Source organism: Sorex fumeus, unplaced genomic scaffold (genome assembly GCF_029834395.1).
Source record: "Sorex fumeus unplaced genomic scaffold, SorFum_2.1 ptg000098l, whole genome shotgun sequence".
In the NCBI taxonomy this organism is placed as follows: Eukaryota; Metazoa; Chordata; class Mammalia; order Eulipotyphla; family Soricidae; genus Sorex; species Sorex fumeus.
In genome coordinates this window covers 88,284,271-88,304,639 of record NW_026606155.1, presented here as the reverse complement: position 1 = coordinate 88,304,639, position 20,369 = coordinate 88,284,271, and the positions used below count along the sequence as shown (strand labels likewise).

General features: G+C 40.0%; 1 protein-coding gene across 2 annotated transcripts in view; it reads right to left on the bottom strand.

Moving 5' to 3' along the window:
* Positions 1-20,369, bottom strand: part of GOLM2 (golgi membrane protein 2) — an 85,056-nt gene that overhangs the window by 37,239 nt on the left and 27,448 nt on the right. For both annotated transcript variants that reach the window (XM_056133867.1, XM_056133868.1), the window contains exons 2-6: positions 19,367-19,421; positions 16,110-16,212; positions 11,727-11,817; positions 4,165-4,309; positions 3,454-3,534 (exon numbers count right to left, since the gene is read on the bottom strand). In XM_056133867.1, the coding sequence (XP_055989842.1) occupies positions 3,454-3,534; positions 4,165-4,309; positions 11,727-11,817; positions 16,110-16,212; positions 19,367-19,421 (475 nt within the window). The remainder of the gene's footprint in view (positions 1-3,453; positions 3,535-4,164; positions 4,310-11,726; positions 11,818-16,109; positions 16,213-19,366; positions 19,422-20,369) is intronic.

The following is a 20,369-nucleotide window of genomic DNA, read 5'->3' as shown; positions in this document are numbered from 1 at the left end:
GGGGATGGGAGGGCTACTAGGATCAGTGGTGGTGGAGAATGGGCACTGGTGGAGGGATGGGTACTCGATCACTGTATAACTGAAATCCAAGCATGAAAGTTTGTAAGTCTACAACTGTATCTCATGGTGTTTCACTAATGAAAATAAACGGGAAAAAATAAGATTAAAAAAAATTAAAAAAAGAAAAAGAAAAAAGGGCCACTATAGTATTATTTGAAACAGCATAAAAATCAGGAAAAGCCTAATTGTTTATTATATATGCACATATGAATTATAGTATATTGAAATAATTGCAAATGTTTAAGAAGTCTCAGGAGCATAATACTGAGGAGGAAAAATTAAGTTCTAAAATAATACACAACAAAACATTATTTAAAGTTTAAAGCAGTATAGAAATCAATACTTTATGGTTTTTTAGCTGCTTACAAATGCAGTAAAAAATCCACAAACATACAGATCAATATAAACCAATCTCAGCACAGTAGTTACCTCTACGGAGGAAAAAGACTAGCATGGTGTTGTCTGGAGACATATGGAGGTTCTAACGTATACAGAATGTTTTATTAATCTAACAATAACATGAGAAACATCTGAAACAAATATGGAAAAATGTTACACTATTTGGGGGTTTTATATTTTGGAGGGGTCAGCAAAACCTCTATGCTTTCCTATCTTTGGAATGTCTCTTCATCTTAAAAGGTTTAAAAGCAAGCAACAGGGGGTATGGTGCCACCAGTAGGTTAATCTGTACCTGTGAGGCGAGTGCATCAACAGCCTGATGGCATCTTCAGACTTCCAGATACCCCAAAATTGCTGCTGTGCCTTTGGCCAGACCACAAAAGCTTGGGGCAAAGTTTACCAAGAAAGTAAACGGCCAAAAGTTAGAGAGGTATGTGGGAGACACACCCACAAACCACCTCCGGCTCAGCTATATAACTGGAGGCATGGCCTCTCTGATTCCTAATCGAACTGCTTAACGGCCATGATCCCAGAGACTCAGAAACAAATCTCAGAACCCAGTGGCTTTTGGCAGAAATGCATCCGGTCCCTGCAGCAGGTTACTGGCACCAGGCCACCCCAGGTGGGAAAAAGTTTCATGCCTTGTCCTATTCCCCCTGGCGGCTCAGTGGCCGTCATCCTCCAGAGGACACTGGACAGTCAGGTTTGGGCCCATAATGATGAGATATGTGGGGCCTCACAGGATGAGGGTGGAGCCAGCCCTTTTCATCCCGTCCCAATGAGACTCCGAGTTGCCGCCCACAAATGGCCACTCTGGCTCCTGATCAGACTGCTTACTGGCCATGATCCCAGAGACTCAGAAACAAATCTTGAAACCCAGCGGCTTTTGGCAGAAATGTGTCCGGACCGCACAGTAGGTTATTGTCGTCTGGCCACCCCAGGGGGGAAAGGGTGCTGTCTCTCCACCTGCTCCCCCTTGGCGGCCAGAGGCCATTAGACAGTCATATGCAGGGTCTCACGGGATGGGGGTGGAGCTGGTCCTTTATTCCCCACCCCAACAAGACCCCGAGTTGCCGCCCATGAACGACCTCTCTGGCTCGTGATCAAACTGCTTAACGGCCATGATCCCAGAGACTCAGAAACAAATCTTGAAACCCAGCGGCTTTTGGCAGAAATGCATCCAGTCCCTGCAGAAGATTACAGGCGCTGGGCCACCCCAGGTGGGAATAGGTTTCGTGCCTTGGCCTGTTCCCCCTGGCAGCCTCGTGGCCGCCATCCTCCAGAGGCCACTAGACAATCAGGTGTGGTTCTGCAGTGATGAGACATGTGGGGCCTCACAGGATGGGGGTGGAGCCAGCCCTTTCCTCCCCACCCTAACGAGACCCCAAGTCGCCGCCCACAAACAGCCTCTCTGGCTCCCAATCAAGCTGCTTAACGGCCATGATCCCAGAGACCCAGAAACAAATCTCAGAACCCAGTGACTTTTGGCAGAAATGATATCTGGACCCGCAGTAGGTTACTGTTGCTGGGCCAGCCCAGGGGGGAAAGAGTGCTGTCCCTCCACCTGCTCCCCCTAGGCAGCTCGGTGGCTGTCATCCTCCAGAGGCCACTGGACAATCAGGTTTGGGCCCTCAGTGACGAGACATACGGGGCCTCACGGGATGAGGGTGGAGCCGGCCCTTTCCTCTCCATCCCAACAAGTCACCACCAGCCCTTTCCTCTCTGTCCCCAAGTCACCGCCCATTAACAGCCTCTCTGGCTCCTGATAAAGCTGCTTAAGGAGTATACTGGGGTTTTTGGGGGTGGAGAATGGGCACTGGTGAAGGTACGGGTGTTTCACTGTATGACCGATACTTAAACCCGAAAGCTTTGTAACTGCTCTGATTCAATAAATGAACTTATAAAAAATGAAAAAAAAAGCAAAAAAAATTAGAACAACACACATTATTATTATTATTTTGGTATTTGGACCATACCCAGGGAAGATAAGGACTTATCTTTCTATGCATTCAGGGATCACTTGTGGTGGGATTTGGGTAACCATATTGTATGCCATGGACTGAACCTAGGTCAGTGATGTGCAACACAAGAGCCTACCCACTGTACTATTGCTCTGGACTGATTTGTGTTTATAATTTCCTTTTTTCTATTTACTTTGGCTTTGTGGTTCTGTTTCTAGTTACTTAGAGGTAAAATTAGGCCGTTTTTTCTTGTTTGATGCTGAAAGTCTGAATTGCTATTAAATTCCCTCAGTATAGTATGTAGCTTTTGTTATATTCCGTGTGTTCCAGCAGCTCATGTCTTCAATCTCATTTGTTCCTAGGAGTCTTAATTTGTTGTTTGATTTCTTCTTTGATCCAGTGGTTGTTCAATAGTATGTTGTTTAGTTTTCAAAAGCTTGTTATTTCCCTCAGCTATATTTTCATAGAAAAAATATTTATAGCATTTTGATCAGATAAGATACTTGATCTGACTTCTATCTTCATCATTTTTTTTTGTTCTTAGGCCAAACCTGGCAGTGCTCAGGACCCACTCCTGGCTGTGCTCGAGGATCAATTCTGGCAGGCTTGGGGGACCATATGGGGTTCCTGGGATCAAATCCACACCGGCTACATGCAAGGCAAATGCCCTACCCACTGTATTATCTCTCTGGTCCCTCTATCTTCATGACTTCTGGATATAATTGTCTCGTATCCGAACATGCTGTCTATCTCTGACAATGTACCATGTGTACTGAAGAAGAAGAATTTGACTTGGCTTTTGTAAAAAATACTATACACGTCAAAAAAGCAAAACTGCTCTATTTCTTAATTTGAGCCCATTTTTTTCATTATTTTTGTTTGTTTGTTTTATCAATTTGTTTAGGGGGAGTGCTAAAATCTATTATTCTGTTAATATATTTCCTCTGTACTTTTAATAGTTGCTTCAATAGAGTAGAGGCCATATACAACAAACCCACAACTAATGTATTCAAAGTGAAAAATCCTTACTTACCCGTGGGAAGATCTTCAACTTTTGCAATGTCATTCTCTTCTATTCCAGGCATTCCTGCATCACCTCCCCGTTTGATCTGATCTACTCAAGCAACAGAAGATAAAATATATTTCTCCTTAGACAAGTTGAAAATTGCTTAAAAAAATCAGCTTCTAAAGTTACTGGCAATGGGAGACCACTTTGGGCATACTTACAACTAAAAGACAACTCACTACTTGGTTTTGCGCCACACCAGGTGAAGCTCAGGGGTTTCTATACTCTGGGATCACTCCTGGTAATGCTCAGGAGTTTCTATACTCTGGGATCACTCCTGGAAATGCTCACGGGACCATAGAGGACGTGACTGGCTGTATGCAATGCAAGCATCTTACCCACAATCTCTCTGGTCTCCCACAATTCACTATGTATCAAAAGCTCCAAATTATAAACAGAACAATATGAGCCTATGGAAATTACATATATATGTATATATACATACATATTTTTCATTCATATTTGTTTCTATATATGTACATATACATATATATTTAGGGGACAATGTAGTGCTGGGGATCAAACCAAGGCCTCACAAATGTAAAGCATGCAATCTAGCCTTCTGAGCTGTCTCACCAGCCTTCAGGCAGTATTTTTTTATGAAAGAAAACTATTTACTTCAAAAGGAGAAAAGGAAAGTCGGTATCTTATTAACACAAAACAAAATCATAGTAATACCTTTCCCTTGTGAAGCATGATTGCTTGAGGGTTCTTCATTCTTATCTGCAACACTCTCAGCTTGTTTTTGAACATTGTTCGGTACTGCATAATTGCTTATGCCCAATTCAATTTCACCTTTTGATTGAACTTTGTGAGCCAGCTGCTGTTAGATAAAGATTTATAATGGTAAATATTTCTCAGTTGAAAACATTCAACCACGGATATGACTATAAATGGAATGTTCAGAAAGTTGTGTGTGTGTGTGTGTGTGTGTGTGTGTGTGTGACACATTTTGGTCCAAATTCCAAGCACATGGAGAAATGGAATATATATATATAAACATATATATATATTTTTAGAATATCTGATATGAAGGGTTTTGTGGGTAATTTTTTTGTTGGGTTTTTTTTTTTTTTGCTTTTTTAGGCCACACTTGGCAATGCTCGGGGGTTACTTCTAGCTCTGCACACAAGAATTACTCCTGGCAGTGCTCAGAGGACCAGTGGGATGCTGGGTTGGCCACTTGAAAGGCAAAATGCCCTACCCACTGTACTATCACTCTAGCCCCTGAGATGCCTGATATGAGGGCTTTTTTTTTTTTAAGTAATACTGTTAAAATTTCTAACTAAACAACCTAAACTATTAGACAGAGGTTATTCTCTTTGGGTGCACTGAGAGGTATAGCAGACAACATGACTGCTGAACACTGAGATTGCTGTGGAAGCCCATCATCAGGCATGTTCTAGGAACTGCAGGTACAGTGGCTCTCTGTAGGCACAGGTTAGGACTGAAGAAGATGGCAGAAAGCAGGAGGCACATGGAGCCACTCCACACACCCCCACCCCAACCACCAAATGTGAGAGATGACAAATGACATTGTCACCCAAGCAGAAACACCAAAAGGAGAAAACAAGCAAACTTCCTCCCATGTACATTGGCACCACTGCATAGTTAGTAAAGGAGATAACATACAGGCCCAGATTTCTTCCAACCTGTTCTAATCACATCAGCTCCTAGGGCAATTCATGGAAACTGAAATGGTTATACCTACCATTCTATTGATGAAGCAGTTTTTTCTTATATTGGTAAGTCATCTCTGGAAAATCGTCAAGGAGATAAGAACTCAAGCGCAGTGCTTGGGTGGCCATATGTGTACTTCTACTTACTATTATTTCATGCATGTATAAATGTCTTGTAGACGCTAAAGCACTATGAAAATTATTAGAAATGTTATAGAAATGATAGTGCTAAAATTTTACTAGAAATCAAAAAAAAAGAAACCAAAGTTTTAAGACGTTGTCACTATAAGACTGGAGAGATAGTTCAATCCTATCCTTTATATACTGGAGGCCCAAGTTCTATCCCTGGCACCATGAGGTCCACCAAGCATTAGCAGTGACCCTGTGCACAATGATCCAGGAGTAGCACAGTCATGAGGGTGGCCCAAATATTAAAAAATACAACAACAGTAACAAAACACTTTTTAATAATTTGTCATACAGGGGCCGAGCCATAATACAGTGGGCAGGGCATTTGCCTTACATACAGCCGACCCAGGTTCGATCCCTGGAATCCCATATGGTCCCCCACTGCCAGGAGTGATTCCTGAGTTCAGAACCAGGAGTAACCCCTGAGCATAGCTGGGTGTGACCCAAAAAGTGAAAAAAAAATTGTCATACACACACTGATGGCAGTATTTTTGACAGACGGGTGGCAATATTTCAATGTACCTGGCAGATAAAATAGACAAACTTTTCTGTGAGTCACAGTTTATAGTTGCCTTCAAAAATATTCTCTTTATAGACAGGTAAACAATTCTGAGGAAAAATAAAATAATACTATTACTTAAAAATACGGCTTTTCCAAGATCACAAAGCTCAAATATTGTGAAGAAAGGATTCAAACAATTGTCATTTTCATTCCCACATTCTCTGAAACCTTAAACTTGACTCAATTCTAAGAATTTTTGTGTGTGGAGAGAGGAGGTTGGTCACTAACCCCAGTTCTCTACTGGTGGTCACTCCTCACTGTGTTTAGGGGACCATACAGTGTCAGGGATTGGACATAGACTCACACATGTAAAGCAAGCATTCAGCCAGTTGAGCTATTTCTCCAGTCCTCTGAGGACTTAAGTGTTGGTTAATGAAAGTAATGGATAGTTAGTATAAAAAACTGACTCACTATAATGAAAGACCATTTCTATAATATTTTGGTTTTATAGCTGTGGATAAGACAATAAATAAGTCAGCAAACAACCGCTCAAAAATGCTATTCCACATTATTTTTTGGGTGGGGGTTAGACCAGTGTACTTCCTAGTTCTTGTGCTCGAGTCACTCCTAGCAGGGTTCAAGTCTGGATCAGTGGTGTGCAAGGCAAATGCCCTACCTGCTGTACTATTGCTCCAGCCCCCATAATAATCCACTTTAAAGAGTTAGCAAAGATGCCATTCCTATGATATAGTAAAACCTTTATGAAAATGGGCAACATTAAAAAAATATTTTTTGTTTGCTTTTGGGTAATACTTAGTGGTGCTCAGGGCTTACTCCTGGTTCGATGCTCCGGGATCACTTTTGGCAGTGCTCAGGTAACAACGTGATGCTGGAGATAGAACTCAGGTCTGCTGAATGTAAGGTTACGTACTTTACCCATTTTATTATCTCTCTAATCAATACTAAATTTTCTTTCTTTTTAATTTTTTTTTTCTTTTTGAGTCACACCTGGCGATGCACAGGGGTTACTCCTGGTTCTGCACTCAGGAATTACTCCTGGCAGTGCTCGGGGGACCATATGGGATGCTGAGGATCAAACCCAGGTTGACCACTAGCAAGGCAATTGCCCTACCCATTGTACTATCGCTCCAGCCCAATATTAAATGTTCTTAATAAAATAAGATGGCAACCTAGAGGCAATGCCAGCAATTTGTTAAGAAACATTTTTTTTTAAATTAGGTGGGTGGTTCTAACCCAGGGTCTCACATATGTAAGAGGCATGTGTGTTAAGTCTGAGCACATGCCAGGTCCCATTTAACTGCTTTTTTCAATTTATTAAAAAGAATTTTTTTCTTTTTGGTTTTGGAGTCACATCTAGCAGTGCACAGGATTTATTTCTGGTTCTGTAGATCATGTGGGATACTAGAGATTAAACCTGGGTCAGCAACATGCAAGGCAAGTGCCCTACTCACTGTACTCTCTCTTCCTCCCTAATTGTGGTGATTCTGAGGTGGTTTTTTTGGGTAGGAGGGGCAAACCCAGCAAAGCTCATGGGTTACTGCTGACTTTGTGTTCAGGAATTACTTTTGGCAGTGCTTGGGGAACCATATGTGATGCTAGGGACTGAGCCTGGGTTGTCAAGTGCGAGGCAAATGCCCTACCCATTGTACTACCCCTCTAAATTGTATTTTAAATAACCTTTAAATTGTATTTTAAATAACTTTTTATCCTGAAATAGCTTTAGATTTAAAGAAAAGTAACTGTCTTTCACCAAGTTTCCCTTAACACTAGCATCTTACATGGCATCGTATGCTTGCAAAACTAAGAAACCAACATAAGTACACTGTTATTAACTAAACTCCAGACTTTATTTATATGTCACCATTTTTTCCATTAAGTCTTCTCTCTGTTCCAGGATCCAATTCAGGATACTACAATGCACAATCCTTAGTCTCCTCAGGTCTTTAGTAATTTCTCTTCCTTTGTAGTAAAAAGCAGTAAATAAATAAATATGTCTGTGTTCCAATAAATCCAACATATAGAGTAAAATTAGAATTTCTTATTATTTTCCTGTATCATATTCTTTTGATTTTTAAATTATTTAAAATGTTTAAAACCAGGTCTCACTCATGGGGCAGTACAAGAACAGGTATCCAGTTAGACTTGGTGGGCCCAAGTGATAGTACAGCTGGTAGAGCACTTGTCTTGCACAAAGCTGACTCAGGTTCAATCACTGGCATCCCATGTGGCCCCTGAGGACTGCCAGGAGTAATTCCTGAGTGCAAAGTCAAGAGTAACTCCGAGCATCATTGGTATAGCCCCCAACACCACCCCACCACCACCAAAAAGAAACCCAAAACAAAATTGGGTATTGTTTTCTGACTTCTTCCAGAGTTAATCTTGTTTTGTTTTGTGCCACCTCCAGGAGTGTTTAGGGCTTACTCCTGGCTTTGTGCTCTAAGACAGAGCACTCCTGGCAGCCTTGTGGGACAAAATGGAGTGCCCAGGGATCAAACCAGAGTCAGCTGCATGCATGGCAAACGCCCTGTGGGCTTCACTACTGCTCTAGTCTCTCCTCCAGAGTTTATTTCTAAGCAGGCATATGCCTGGCTTGAAAAAACAAAGATGACTAGAAACAATTTGTTTGTTTCATATAACTAACACTGTGTTTGTTCGTATGGAAAAAAACCCTCAACTTTGAAAGAACCAACTTATAATAGTACATGTGAAGATTATGGTAAAGCAAGGTTAGGGGCTAGTGGGTTATCATAGAATGAAGTTAATTCTCTACACATGTTTTACCTTGTTCCATTTATAACAGGACAGAGGCAAATGAAAATGAAGAGGATGTTAGTTAATTAATAAAACAATCACTATAAAAGAGAAAAAAAAGAACTAGACTTGTTTGCTCTTTGAGAGAATGAAAGACAGCAAATTAATCCCATTACTTACATATAGACCATGGACTAACACAATTGCAAGAGCATATCTCTCTTTTCCTTCCTTCTGTGCTCTGCTATGCTGCTCTTTTGTCCAGTGTTGTCAGTCCTATCTTGGCCGCCCCCAACTATGCTGCTCTGACCGTTCACTTAGGCCTGTGGTCTTTCAGTTATCTGGCCTCAGATTTCTCCAAGAGAGGAATCTGTTCCACTTTGAAGATTCAAAAATTTAAATAGAGGAACATCTCTTAATCCCTGATGCTACAGCTAAGAACTTTTAGATGAATTGCTACCAAACAGCAAGATAATTTTTTTCTTTTTTTGCATTTTGGGTTACACTCCGCGATGCACAGGGGTTACTCCTGGTTCTGCACACAGGAATTACTCCTGGCGGTGTTTGGGGGTCCATATGAGATGCCGGGAATTGAACCTGGGTCAGCTGCGTGCAAGACAAACGTCCTACCCGCTGTACTATCGCTCCAGCCCCAGCAAGAGCTCCCCGTGACATATTTGATATGCCAAACACAGTAACAACAAAGTCTCCAATGGAGATGTTACTGGGCCCGCTTGAGCAAAATTTTTCACTACTCAATTTATATTTACTTTAAATCACAAGCCTATATAAACCAAGAGTAGTCAGATGAGATCATAGGATATTAAAAAAAAATAAAACTCAAGTCCCAATAGCTAGCAATCTTTAAACTTCCTTTATAACAGAATGAGAAACCTCAATGAGCTCATTGAGGTTTCTCGGGAGTTCAAGATGCCGCTCTGCTTAACGTTCATTGATTTAAAGAAGGCCTTTGATTCTGTTGAGACAGAAGCGGTCATTGAAGCCCTAGCCAATCAGGGCATTCAAGCCCAATACATCAGGATCCTCCGTGAGCTGTATTGCGGATTCACTACCAGGATCTCACCATTCTACAAAGAAGTGATCGTTGATGTCAAGAGAGGGGTGCGGCAGGGTGATACCATTTCACCGAAACTCTTCAGTGCCACCCTCGAGAACATCATGCGACGACTGGACTGGGAAGGAATGGGAGTGAAGATAGATGGTCGGCAACTACACCACCTCCGCTTTGCTGATGACATTGTTTTAATAACACCAAACATCAGCCAAGCGGCACAAATGCTGGCCGACTTTGACCGTGAGTGTGGAAAGGTAGGACTACAGCTGAATCTTACAAAGACAATGTTTATGAGAAACAGCCTTGTTCCTGACGCCCCATTCGCTCTCAATGGAACGACCATCTCCGAATGCAACAGCTATGTGTACCTAGGTCGAGAGGTCAACATGACAAATGACCTGGCACCCGAGCTGCGCAGGAGGAAGAGAGCGGCTTGGAACGCCTTCAAGAACGTCGAAGAAATAGCTAAGAGGACGAAGAACCTCCGGCTCCGGGCACATCTCTTTGATTCCACTGTTCTTCCTGCATTAACATATGCCTCAGAGACCTGGGCCCTACGCAAACAAGATGAGAACGCCATTCAGGTCTCCCAAAGAAGAATAGAAAGAGCTATGCTTGGAATATCACGTTTCACTCAAATGAGAGAACGAATCCGGAGTTCTGACATCCGTCGACGATCAAGGATCAGGGACGCTGTCTCATATGCCAAGGTGTCGAAAATCAGATGGGCTGGTCACGTAATGAGATTTAAAGACGACCGTTGGACTAGAGCTGTTACTGATTGGATTCCACGGGACGTCAAGAGACCGCGTGGCCGCCCACCTACCAGATGGTCAGACTTCTTTGTCAAGATCATGAACGATCGGTTTGAGGCCCTCCATGTTCCCGGAGCGAAGAGATGCCATTGGGCTACACTAGCACGCGACAGGGACAAATGGAGACGTTACTGGCGCCCGCTCGAGCAAATCGACGACTAACAGGAAGTTAAGTGAAGTGATTATAACAGAATCTTCATAATATCTATCAATTGAAACTGAATAAACTAATAAAAGAATTTACCATTTCCCAAACTATGCTACAGTAGTATTTTGTTTCAAAAAGTAGTTCAGAATAACAAAAACAAATGATACTTAAGAAAATTTTTTCAATTTAAAAAAAAAAATTCTCAAAAGCATAAAAATAGGAAAAAAATTTACGATGAAAAATTTTTTGTGGGCCGGAGTGATAGTACAGTGGTTAGGGCATTTGCCTTGCACATGGCTGAACCAGGTTTGATTCCCCAACATCCCATGTGGTCCCCGGAGCACCGCCAGGAGTAATTCCTGACTGCAGAGCCAGGAGTAACCCCTGAGCATCGTTGGGTGTGACCCAAAAAGAAAAAAAAAAGAATTTTGTTAAAATGCTATTCACTTTACAATCTGAGAAATATTAACTGCAGATTTTCAAAAGTCATGTATAAAAGATGTTTAGCTCAAAATTAAAATAAAATCTGAGGCTTTATTTTCATGTAAGTATAATTTGTAAATAAAACCATTGTGTTTTTTTCCACTCGAAAAGTTCATGATTTCTCTTGAATATGTCTCTTTCTCCCTGCTCACATCTCTCTAATTTTTTTCAAATTTTTTTTGCAAAAAAACAACCCCAAATAAAATATATACACATATATGTATGTTATATGCATATGTATACATATATATTTAAAAACACAAGTTAGTTTTAGACTGAGGCAACCTAGATAGTAATACATTTTTACAATGAAAGTTTCCAAGATTGGTTAGAAAACACACTTTACTTTTAAAATTGAATTTATTTATTATGATTATCTTCTGTTTTTGTTTTTTTGCCAAACCCAGGAGTACTCAGGGCTTACTCTGGGCTCTGTGCTCAGGGATCACTCCCAGGGAGGTTTAGAAAATAGTGGAAGTGCCAGAGATAAACCTGGTTGAGCCATATGCAAGGCAAAGTGCCCTACCAAGTGTACTATTGTTCCAGCGTAGATGATCTAAGTATTTTAAACATTTACCTTTTGTTCCTGCAAAAACTGGTCAGCTAATTTTTTAATATTTTCTTCATGTTGTGCTCTTAATTCCTTGATTTGTTGTCCACACTGAAAGCTAAATAAGAAAGTCAATCTTTTAGATTTATTATCTTATAATGCACACTCAAGTTGTCTAGAAATCAATGTATATTTACAAAGAAAAAGGATTTTATTAGCAGCAAAGTGGACATTAAAAAGTAGATCACAGTGAAGAATATTGAAAATTTCTGTACATGTAATGGAGAATAAAAAATACTTAAAGGCAAATTTAATAAAAACATTAAATGAAAACAATTATTTTAAAAATTACTTTTATAAATTGCATTTATAAAGAAAGAATTGCCAAAGTCAACTTCAATCATTAAGAGAAAATCACTTTAAAAAACAGACAGATAATGATGGTGAGAAGATGTAAGGTGGTGGGATCGGTGTTGGAATATTGAATGTAATAAATTATTGTGAACAACTCTCTAAAAATTAAAATTAAAAAAGAAACAAAACTGAGACAGATACAATCTAGTCAGAGATGAGAAGAGTCAGAATATAAGAGCTAATAAGGAAGAGCAGCAAATGTTTCACCCAACATTATTAAACACAGTAATAAAAGGCTAAACCATATGAAGAGTACAAATGGAATAAAAAATAGAGAAGACACAAAGTTTTCATTAAGAAAAAAATGTCAAAGATTAAAACATATAAGGATTGTAAATTTTCACTGGTCATGCAATCATATCAATTCATGTGAGAAAAAACTGTTAAACACAATACGAAATACTATTTTTCACTATTAAAAGTGGAAATCAAATATCCTATTTGCTTATATAAATTAAAATTAATATTTATTTAATGCCAGAAAAATTAAGTTAGAAATTTGGTGGGGCTCTGGAGAAACATCTGCAATATAAGCAAATACAATAATTTTTTTCTTTTTGTGGGGAGGGTTTAGGGCCTGGTGGTGCTCAGAAATTACATGAATGGCGGGCTTGGGGGACCACATGGGGTGCTGGGGATTGAACCTGGGTTGGCTGCAAAGCAAATACCCTACCCACTCTGGCCCCAAGTCAATACAATAATTTTGATAAGCAAACTTTCATGTGTATGGTAAGAGGATAAAAATCCCTAATAAAAAATTGTCTCACAAATTCCATGTTTGAAAATATGAGCCAGTGAAATTAAGAGTGAACAAATTCTCTCTTTTTTTGATTTTTTTGGATCATACCCAGAAGTGCTCAGCACTTACTCCTAGATATGTGCCATTCCATCTGGAGTCTTTCCTAACAAGGTTCAAGAAACCATATAGGGTGCAGAGGACTGAACTTGGGTCAGGTGTATTCAAGGAAAGCACCATTCCTGATATACCTCTAGCCCCAATTCTTTTTATTTTTATAGTTGATAAATTATTATGTGAGAAAGAAAAACTATGATGTTCTAGCTTTGAGGTGAGATTAAATTAAGAGTTCATGAGTTATTTGTCAGAAAAATATCTTTAAATATTTTCAATTTTCATCCCTACAGGTAAATGGAAAAGTATTAAATACTGTTAGATTGAAATTCATGCTTTAAAATAAGATAAGGACCAAAAATGCAGTTCAGTGGTAGAAAATTGCTTTGGATATACAAAGACCTGGGTACAATTTCCAGAATTATCAAAAGTAGAGTATGGCAAATGTTTCCAGTTTTTGGTGCATAGCCTTTAAAATATTTTTTTTAACCACAAAATGAACTAAAGGTTTAAGAAAGGTTTTTAGGGGCTGGAGCAATAGCACAGCAGGTAGGGTGTTTGCCTTGTACACAGCCAACCCAGGTTTGATTCCCAGCATCCCATATGGTTCCCCTGAGCACCGCCAGGAGTAATTCCTGAGTATAGAGCCAGGAGTAACAGCTGTGCATCACCAGGTGTGACCCAAAAAGCAAAAAAAAAAAATAAAGGTTTTTAAAGAGATTATTAGAAGAGGTTTTCGTTTTATCCCAACAAGTGTAAAGGAGTAAGGAAGGGAGTTGGCTAGTCTACGGATTTTTGACCTTGTTCCATTTACAACAGGATAGAAGCACAGAGCTTGGTCCCTGTGCCTCTCTGCAGACATCTCCCAGTGACAGTTTCACCTTAAGGATGGATGCCCCTTGAAAAGAACCAAAGAATCTTTCAGTCTTTGTCATTTGTAATTCAATAAAGCTCAGGCCTTTCAGGATGTTTTGTCTAACAGTCTGTTATATGGGAAGATTCACGAAGTACTGCAAGAAAAAAATTGGGAGGAGGGGTGCACATCAGCTGTGCTTATTCCTGGCTCTGCACTCAGGGATCCATCCTGGCTGGCTTAGGGGACAATATGGGGTACTAGGGATCGAAACCAGGTCAACCACGTACAAGGCAAACACCCTACCCACTGTACTCTCCAGCCCCTACAAGAGATATTTTCTTTTTTCCTTTTTTAAAAAATTGAATCACCATGAGATACAATTACAAAGCTTTCATGTTTCAGTTTCAGTCATACAATGATTGAATACCCATCCCTCCACCAGTGCATATTTTCCACCACCAATATCCCTAGTTTCCCCCCCTGCCCCACCCAAACCCTCCCCCTGCCACAAGAGTAGCAACTTCCCCCATACTTTCTCTCTACTTTTGGACATTAAGGTTTGCAACATATTTGCTGAGAGGCTATTACATTTGGTCCTCTATCTACTTTCAGCACACAGCTCTCATCCCAAAGAGATATTTTCTTTTTTTTTTTAAATGTAGGAGTACTGCTATTTATTCAGCCACTGATTAACTGATTGAATTGGGCATGAACTTCACCTTTTTTTTCATTTTTTATAATTTTATTTATTGAATCACCATTTGAGCAGTTACAAAGTTTTCAGGTTTAAGTCTCGGTCATACAATGAAACACCCATACCTACACCAGTGCCCATTCTCCACCACCAAAAACCCCAGTATACACCCATCTCACAACCTCCCCCTACCTGTGGGGCAGATGATTTCCACATTACTCTCTCTCTCTCTCTACTTTGATTACATTCAATATTTTGACACCAGACCCAGCATTATTGTTTGGGATTTTACCCCAACACTAAGATCTGCTGAAAAGGCAACAGTAGACAATTTGTTTTCTACTGCTGGTTATGAATAACATATGATATCGTGTGGCTGCAGTAGTGGCCGCGCGATTTTGAAATTCTGAAATTTTAACAATTAAATCTGGAGGGATTTCTGCCAAAACCTGCTGGGTTTCGAGATTTGTTTCTGATCCTTTTGGATCATGGCTGTTAAGCAGCTTGATCAGGAGCCAGAAAGGCCATTAGTGGGCGGCAATTCGGAATCTCATTGGGACGGGGAGGAAAAGGCCGGCTCCACCCCCATCCCGTGAGGCCCCACATGTCTCATCACTGAGGGCCCAAACCTGACTGTCCAATAGCCTCTGGAGGATGGCGGCCATCAAGCCGCCTAGGAGGAGTAGGCAGAGGGACAGCACCCTTTCCCCCCTGGGGTGGCCTGGCGACAGTAACCTATGGCGGGGTCCGGACACATTTCTGCCAAAAGCCGCTGGGTTTCAAGATTTGTTTCTGAGTCTCTGGGATCATGGCCGTTAAGCAGCTTGATCAGGAGCCAAAGAGGCCGTTAGTGGGCGCCGATTCAGGGTCTTGTTGGGAATGGGAGGAAAGGGCCAGCTCCACCTTCATCCCGTGAGGTCCTGCGTGTCTCGTCACTGTGGACCCAAACCTGACTGTCCAGTGGCCTCTGGAGGATGGTGGCCACCAGGCTGCCAGGGGGAACAGGCCAAGGCACGAAACCTATTCCCACCTGGGGTGGCCCAGCGCCTATAACCTACTGCAGGGACTGGATGCATTTTGCCAAAAAGCCATTGGGTTTCGAGATTTGATTCTGAGTCTCTGGGATCATGGCCTTTAAGCAGTTTGATCAGGAACCAGAGAGGCCATGCCTCCAATTATAAAACTGAGCCAGAGGTGGTTTGTGGGTGTATCTCCCACATACCTAACTTTTGGCTGTTTACTTTCTTGGTTAACTTTGCCCCAAATTTTTGTGGTCTGGCCAAAGGCACAGCAGCAATTCTGGGGTATCTGGAAGTCTGCAGGCGCCATCAGGCTGCTGATGCACTCACCTCAAAGGTACAGATTGACCTGCTTGCGGCACCATACCCCCAACAAAGAGATATTTTCTTAATGTCCAAAATATCATAGTAAAAGACTATGGCTTTCAGAGAAGAACAGGAAAAAAACAAAACAAAAAACCTGAATGGGAATTTTAAAGTCCTAAGCAAAGAAAAATAGAAGTCAAAAAGGAAAAAAAATAATTGTCCAAAACTGGACAAATATTCTAGATTCACATATACTTCTTGCATGTCTTACCTCTCATATTCTAATCTCTTTACAAGGTAGGTATTGTTCTTCCTGTAGTCCTGAAGCTGATCCTCTTGTCGAAGAAACTCCTGACGAAGTTCAGCAAGTTGTTCTATCCATAGAATGTAAGAATCAAAGGAATAAAGTTTACTCTAATGTTTCCTATTGAGAGATTATAAAAATTTTAAAAATTTTATGTTGCTCAATAGTTTTTATTTATACTTGCTCAGGGAGTTACATTATATATAATTAGTACCACAGATAATTGCTTTTATAACGCATAGATAATTTTATTTTTAAAGGAGGATAAGCAAACTCATTCAAAATATTTTTAAAATTATACCTTTTTCTTATTATATAGAAACATGCTAAGTTATAGACAAAGTACAAAAAGCTATCTACACAAATAGGAACAGCCTTTTTAGATATGCTGGCTATCGGTACAGAATTCAAAGTTTCTTTTTTTTTTTTAAATCCTGTTTGAGGGCTAGAGCAAGAGTATAGTGGTAGGGCATTTGCAATGCACATAACTGACTTAGGTGCATTCTCTGGCACCCCATATGATCCCCCAAGCCCACCAGGGGTGATCCTTGAGTGCAGAGCCAGGAGTTAAGTTCTGAGCACTACTGGATGTGGTGCAAACCAATCCCCCACTACCAAAAAAATTATACATATTATAACTTTTATTATATATAAAATTATATATATATATATATATATATATATATATATATAGCACTGTAGAACTGTCCTCCTGTTGTTCAACTTTTCACTCGGGGCAGGCACCAGTAACATCTCCATTGTGAGACTTGTTGTTACTGTTTTTGGCATATCGAATATGTCGCAGGTAGTTGTCAGGCTTTGCCGTATGGGCAACATACTCTTGGTAGCTTTCTGGGCTCTCCAAGAGGGGCGGAGGAATCGAACCCGGGTCAGCCTCGTGCAAGGCAAATGCCCTACCCGCTGTGCTATATTATATTTGATTTCTAACTTAGTTGCCAACCACTTTAGATACTATGTCCACATATATCAACTCCACTTTCAAATATAATTTCTGGACTAGGGCTGAAACTTTTAGACATAATGCATATACATGAATCACAAAAAATTCCCAGCTCAAGTTTAATATAGTTTTTGTTTGTTTGTTTTTGGGCCACACTCAGTGGTACCCAGAGCTTACTCCTGGCCCTATACTCGGGCTGACTAGGGGGAATGGCTGGTGTATCAGGAATTGAACCAGGACCCATTTACTATTGCTCTGACCTCCTGAAATATAATCTAAAAGCTAGGTCTGGTACTCCTCAGGGAATATTTAATCCAAGTCACTGGTCCCATAATTTCTAGTCATTTCTCTGCATCTTGCCCTACAAATAAATGCTGCCAGGTTTAGAGATGGTCTAGGGGGTTAGGACTTGTTCCCCATACACCTTACAAAGGGCTAAAAATCAAAATACTCTAAAGAACTTACAAAATTTAGTAAAAATCCCACAACCTTATGAAAAAGAAATAATAGGAAGAGCTGAACAGACATTTCTTCAAAGAAGACTTATAGATGTCCAAAAACTTTATGAAAAAGTCTTCATCACTTATCATGAAGGAAATGTAAATCAAAACAACAATGAGACATCACATCAGTTAGACTGGCACACATAAAAAAAAAAGCAGGAACTGGGGTCAAAGAGAGTACAGTGGGTAGGGTGCTTTGCTTTTCACGCAGCTGACCCAGGTTCGATCCCCAGCATTCCATATGATTCATGGGTGCAGAGCCAGGAATGACCCATATGAAGTATCAGGTATGATCTCCCCACCTCTACCTCCTCAAAAAGAGTAAAAACAACCAGTATTGAGAGGGATGTGGGGGAAAGGGAACCTCTTGATCCACTGGTGATGGTATACTGTCTGGTTCAGCCTCTATGGAAAACCATAAGGACACTTCTTAAAAAATTATCAAATGAGTTTCGATATAGTCCAGCAATTCCATATAACCCAGCAATTCCATTTTCTGATATTTACCCCAAGAATCCAAAAACAGTTATCAAAAAGATTAAATTATGCAGTTTGCTGCTATGGAACTAGTGGAATGAACTAGGAAGTATCATGCTGAGCAAAGAGGGAGAGGGGCAAATACAGACTAATCTCTTTCATATGTGGATTATAAAGAGACATAGTAAAGGAGTAACAAAAGGCCAACGGCAGCAGGCTCTGTAAGTTGGCTACAGAACCAAACTGAATTTGGCAAGAGGGTAGGATGATGGTATGGTGAGGAGCAGTGGAACGTTGGTTGGTTGAAGGACACTGACAACTCTGATGGTGGGTTTGATATTGGAACACTCTATGCCTAACCTAAAACTTACAGTACATAATTCATTAATCAATCATAATTCATTAATCAAGGAAACGTTTTTTAAAGTTTTTAGTCATCTTCTATCAGTTCATTTAAGTGAATGTTCATACATATGCATATTTTCATGTAGTATATATGAAACAAAGAAATCTGGAAAAAACCCAGATGAGTACTGAATATATCTGGGTTTCTTTTCATTCCAAGGGGATATAAAATATTAAGTTTGGAAGATCTTTCCAAAGCACACCTAGACCCAAAAGGATTGTTTCATCAGACAGAATGTAGTAGAGGATTTTCATTTGATGACCTCTCATTTTACGGCTCAGTTTGCTTTGAAAAACTGGTTTAACAACATTTCATTTCATGAACCCCATATATTACAAAGATTAAGACACATATCTCAAATTTTAATTTGCACTTTATTATACTAATGAAACATTAAATTTTTTTATTCTACATTAAAGAATAAATGTTTTATCACAAGAGGAGTTTTGTTCAGAAACTGTTATTCATTAGCAGTAAAAATGAAGAATTTCTCTTCTTTCTTTTTCTTCTTTTGGTTTCTGGGACACAACAAGCAGTCCTCAGGGTTTATCCTCGCTCTGCACTCAGAGATAGCTTCTGGTAGGCTTGAGGGAACATATGTGGGGTCATATGTGGTTCGATCAGATCAGGGATCAAACCTGTGTCAGGTGAATGCAAGCCACGCACCCTATCCCACTGTACTATCTGTCTGGTCTCCTGAGCTTTTATATTTAACAAACTTGTTGAAATATAATTTTCTTGCAACTATTTAATGTATATAAGTTGGCAAGACGAGTGCCTCAACCCCTATACTGTTTCTCTGGTTCCAATTTCTTAATTTTGGAGGATATTTGACATTTAGAGATTTTTATCTTTCATCTGTAATTAAGTTTCTTACCTTTTAAATGATGTATGTCTGCCATCTGATATGATATGTTGTTCTGAAGTTTAACCTAAAAATATTAAGTTTACATTTTACTAAAAAATATGTAGTTTTTGCTCATATGCACATTGAGATTGAAAATAAATGCAACAGTAAAAATATGGATTAAGTTTTAATAAAAACTTTTTAAAGTTCTGGTTCAGTTTTCAGTTTTTTATGTACAGAATTTTCTATGAACATTAGTCTTCAATCTTCCTGGATAAACTCCCAGGAGGAAGACTGCTAACCTATATAAGTAAACGTTTAGTTAAAAACAAAACAAAACAGACAAATTAATTTCCAAAGTGCTATGCCGTTTTCAACTACATTTTATGAACTTATTTATGCCATAAAAATTCTGGATGGACAAATATAAAACAATTAGAAAACATGAAAGCAGTCTAAAGGACCCCGTAGGCAAGATAGCATCTAAGACAGCACAACTGGGGCTGGAGTGATAGTACAGCTGGCAGGGTGCTTGCCTTGCATGTGTCCAACGGGGATTAGATCACTGGCATCACTTATGATCCCCAAGCACCTCCAGGAGTAATTCCTGAGTATAGAGCCAGGAATAACCTCTGACATTCCTGGATATGTCTCCCTCCCCCAAAAATAAGGCAATTTAAGAAATTGGCAAAAATAAGAAATCCAAAGATGATTGCTACCTAAGTATGATCAAGGATTATTTTGAATTAAGTAGGCATTGAAAGCTATACAACTGAAAGTATAACTGAAGTTGATCTTAGTTTATAGAATGTCTTATATTGAGAGCCTTCATAATAGAGCCTTTATTTACCTTTCTAGTCTTTTTTTTTAAGACCTTCCAGGCATTGCTCAGGTCTGAGGGTCACTCCCTGTGACTTGATACCTGACCTGACAGTACAGTGCATGAGCCAGGTAACAGTGCTGCTCAAACCCAGACATACTGGGGATTACCAGAACCATCCTCGCAGTGCTTGGGAGATCATGTGGGGACGGG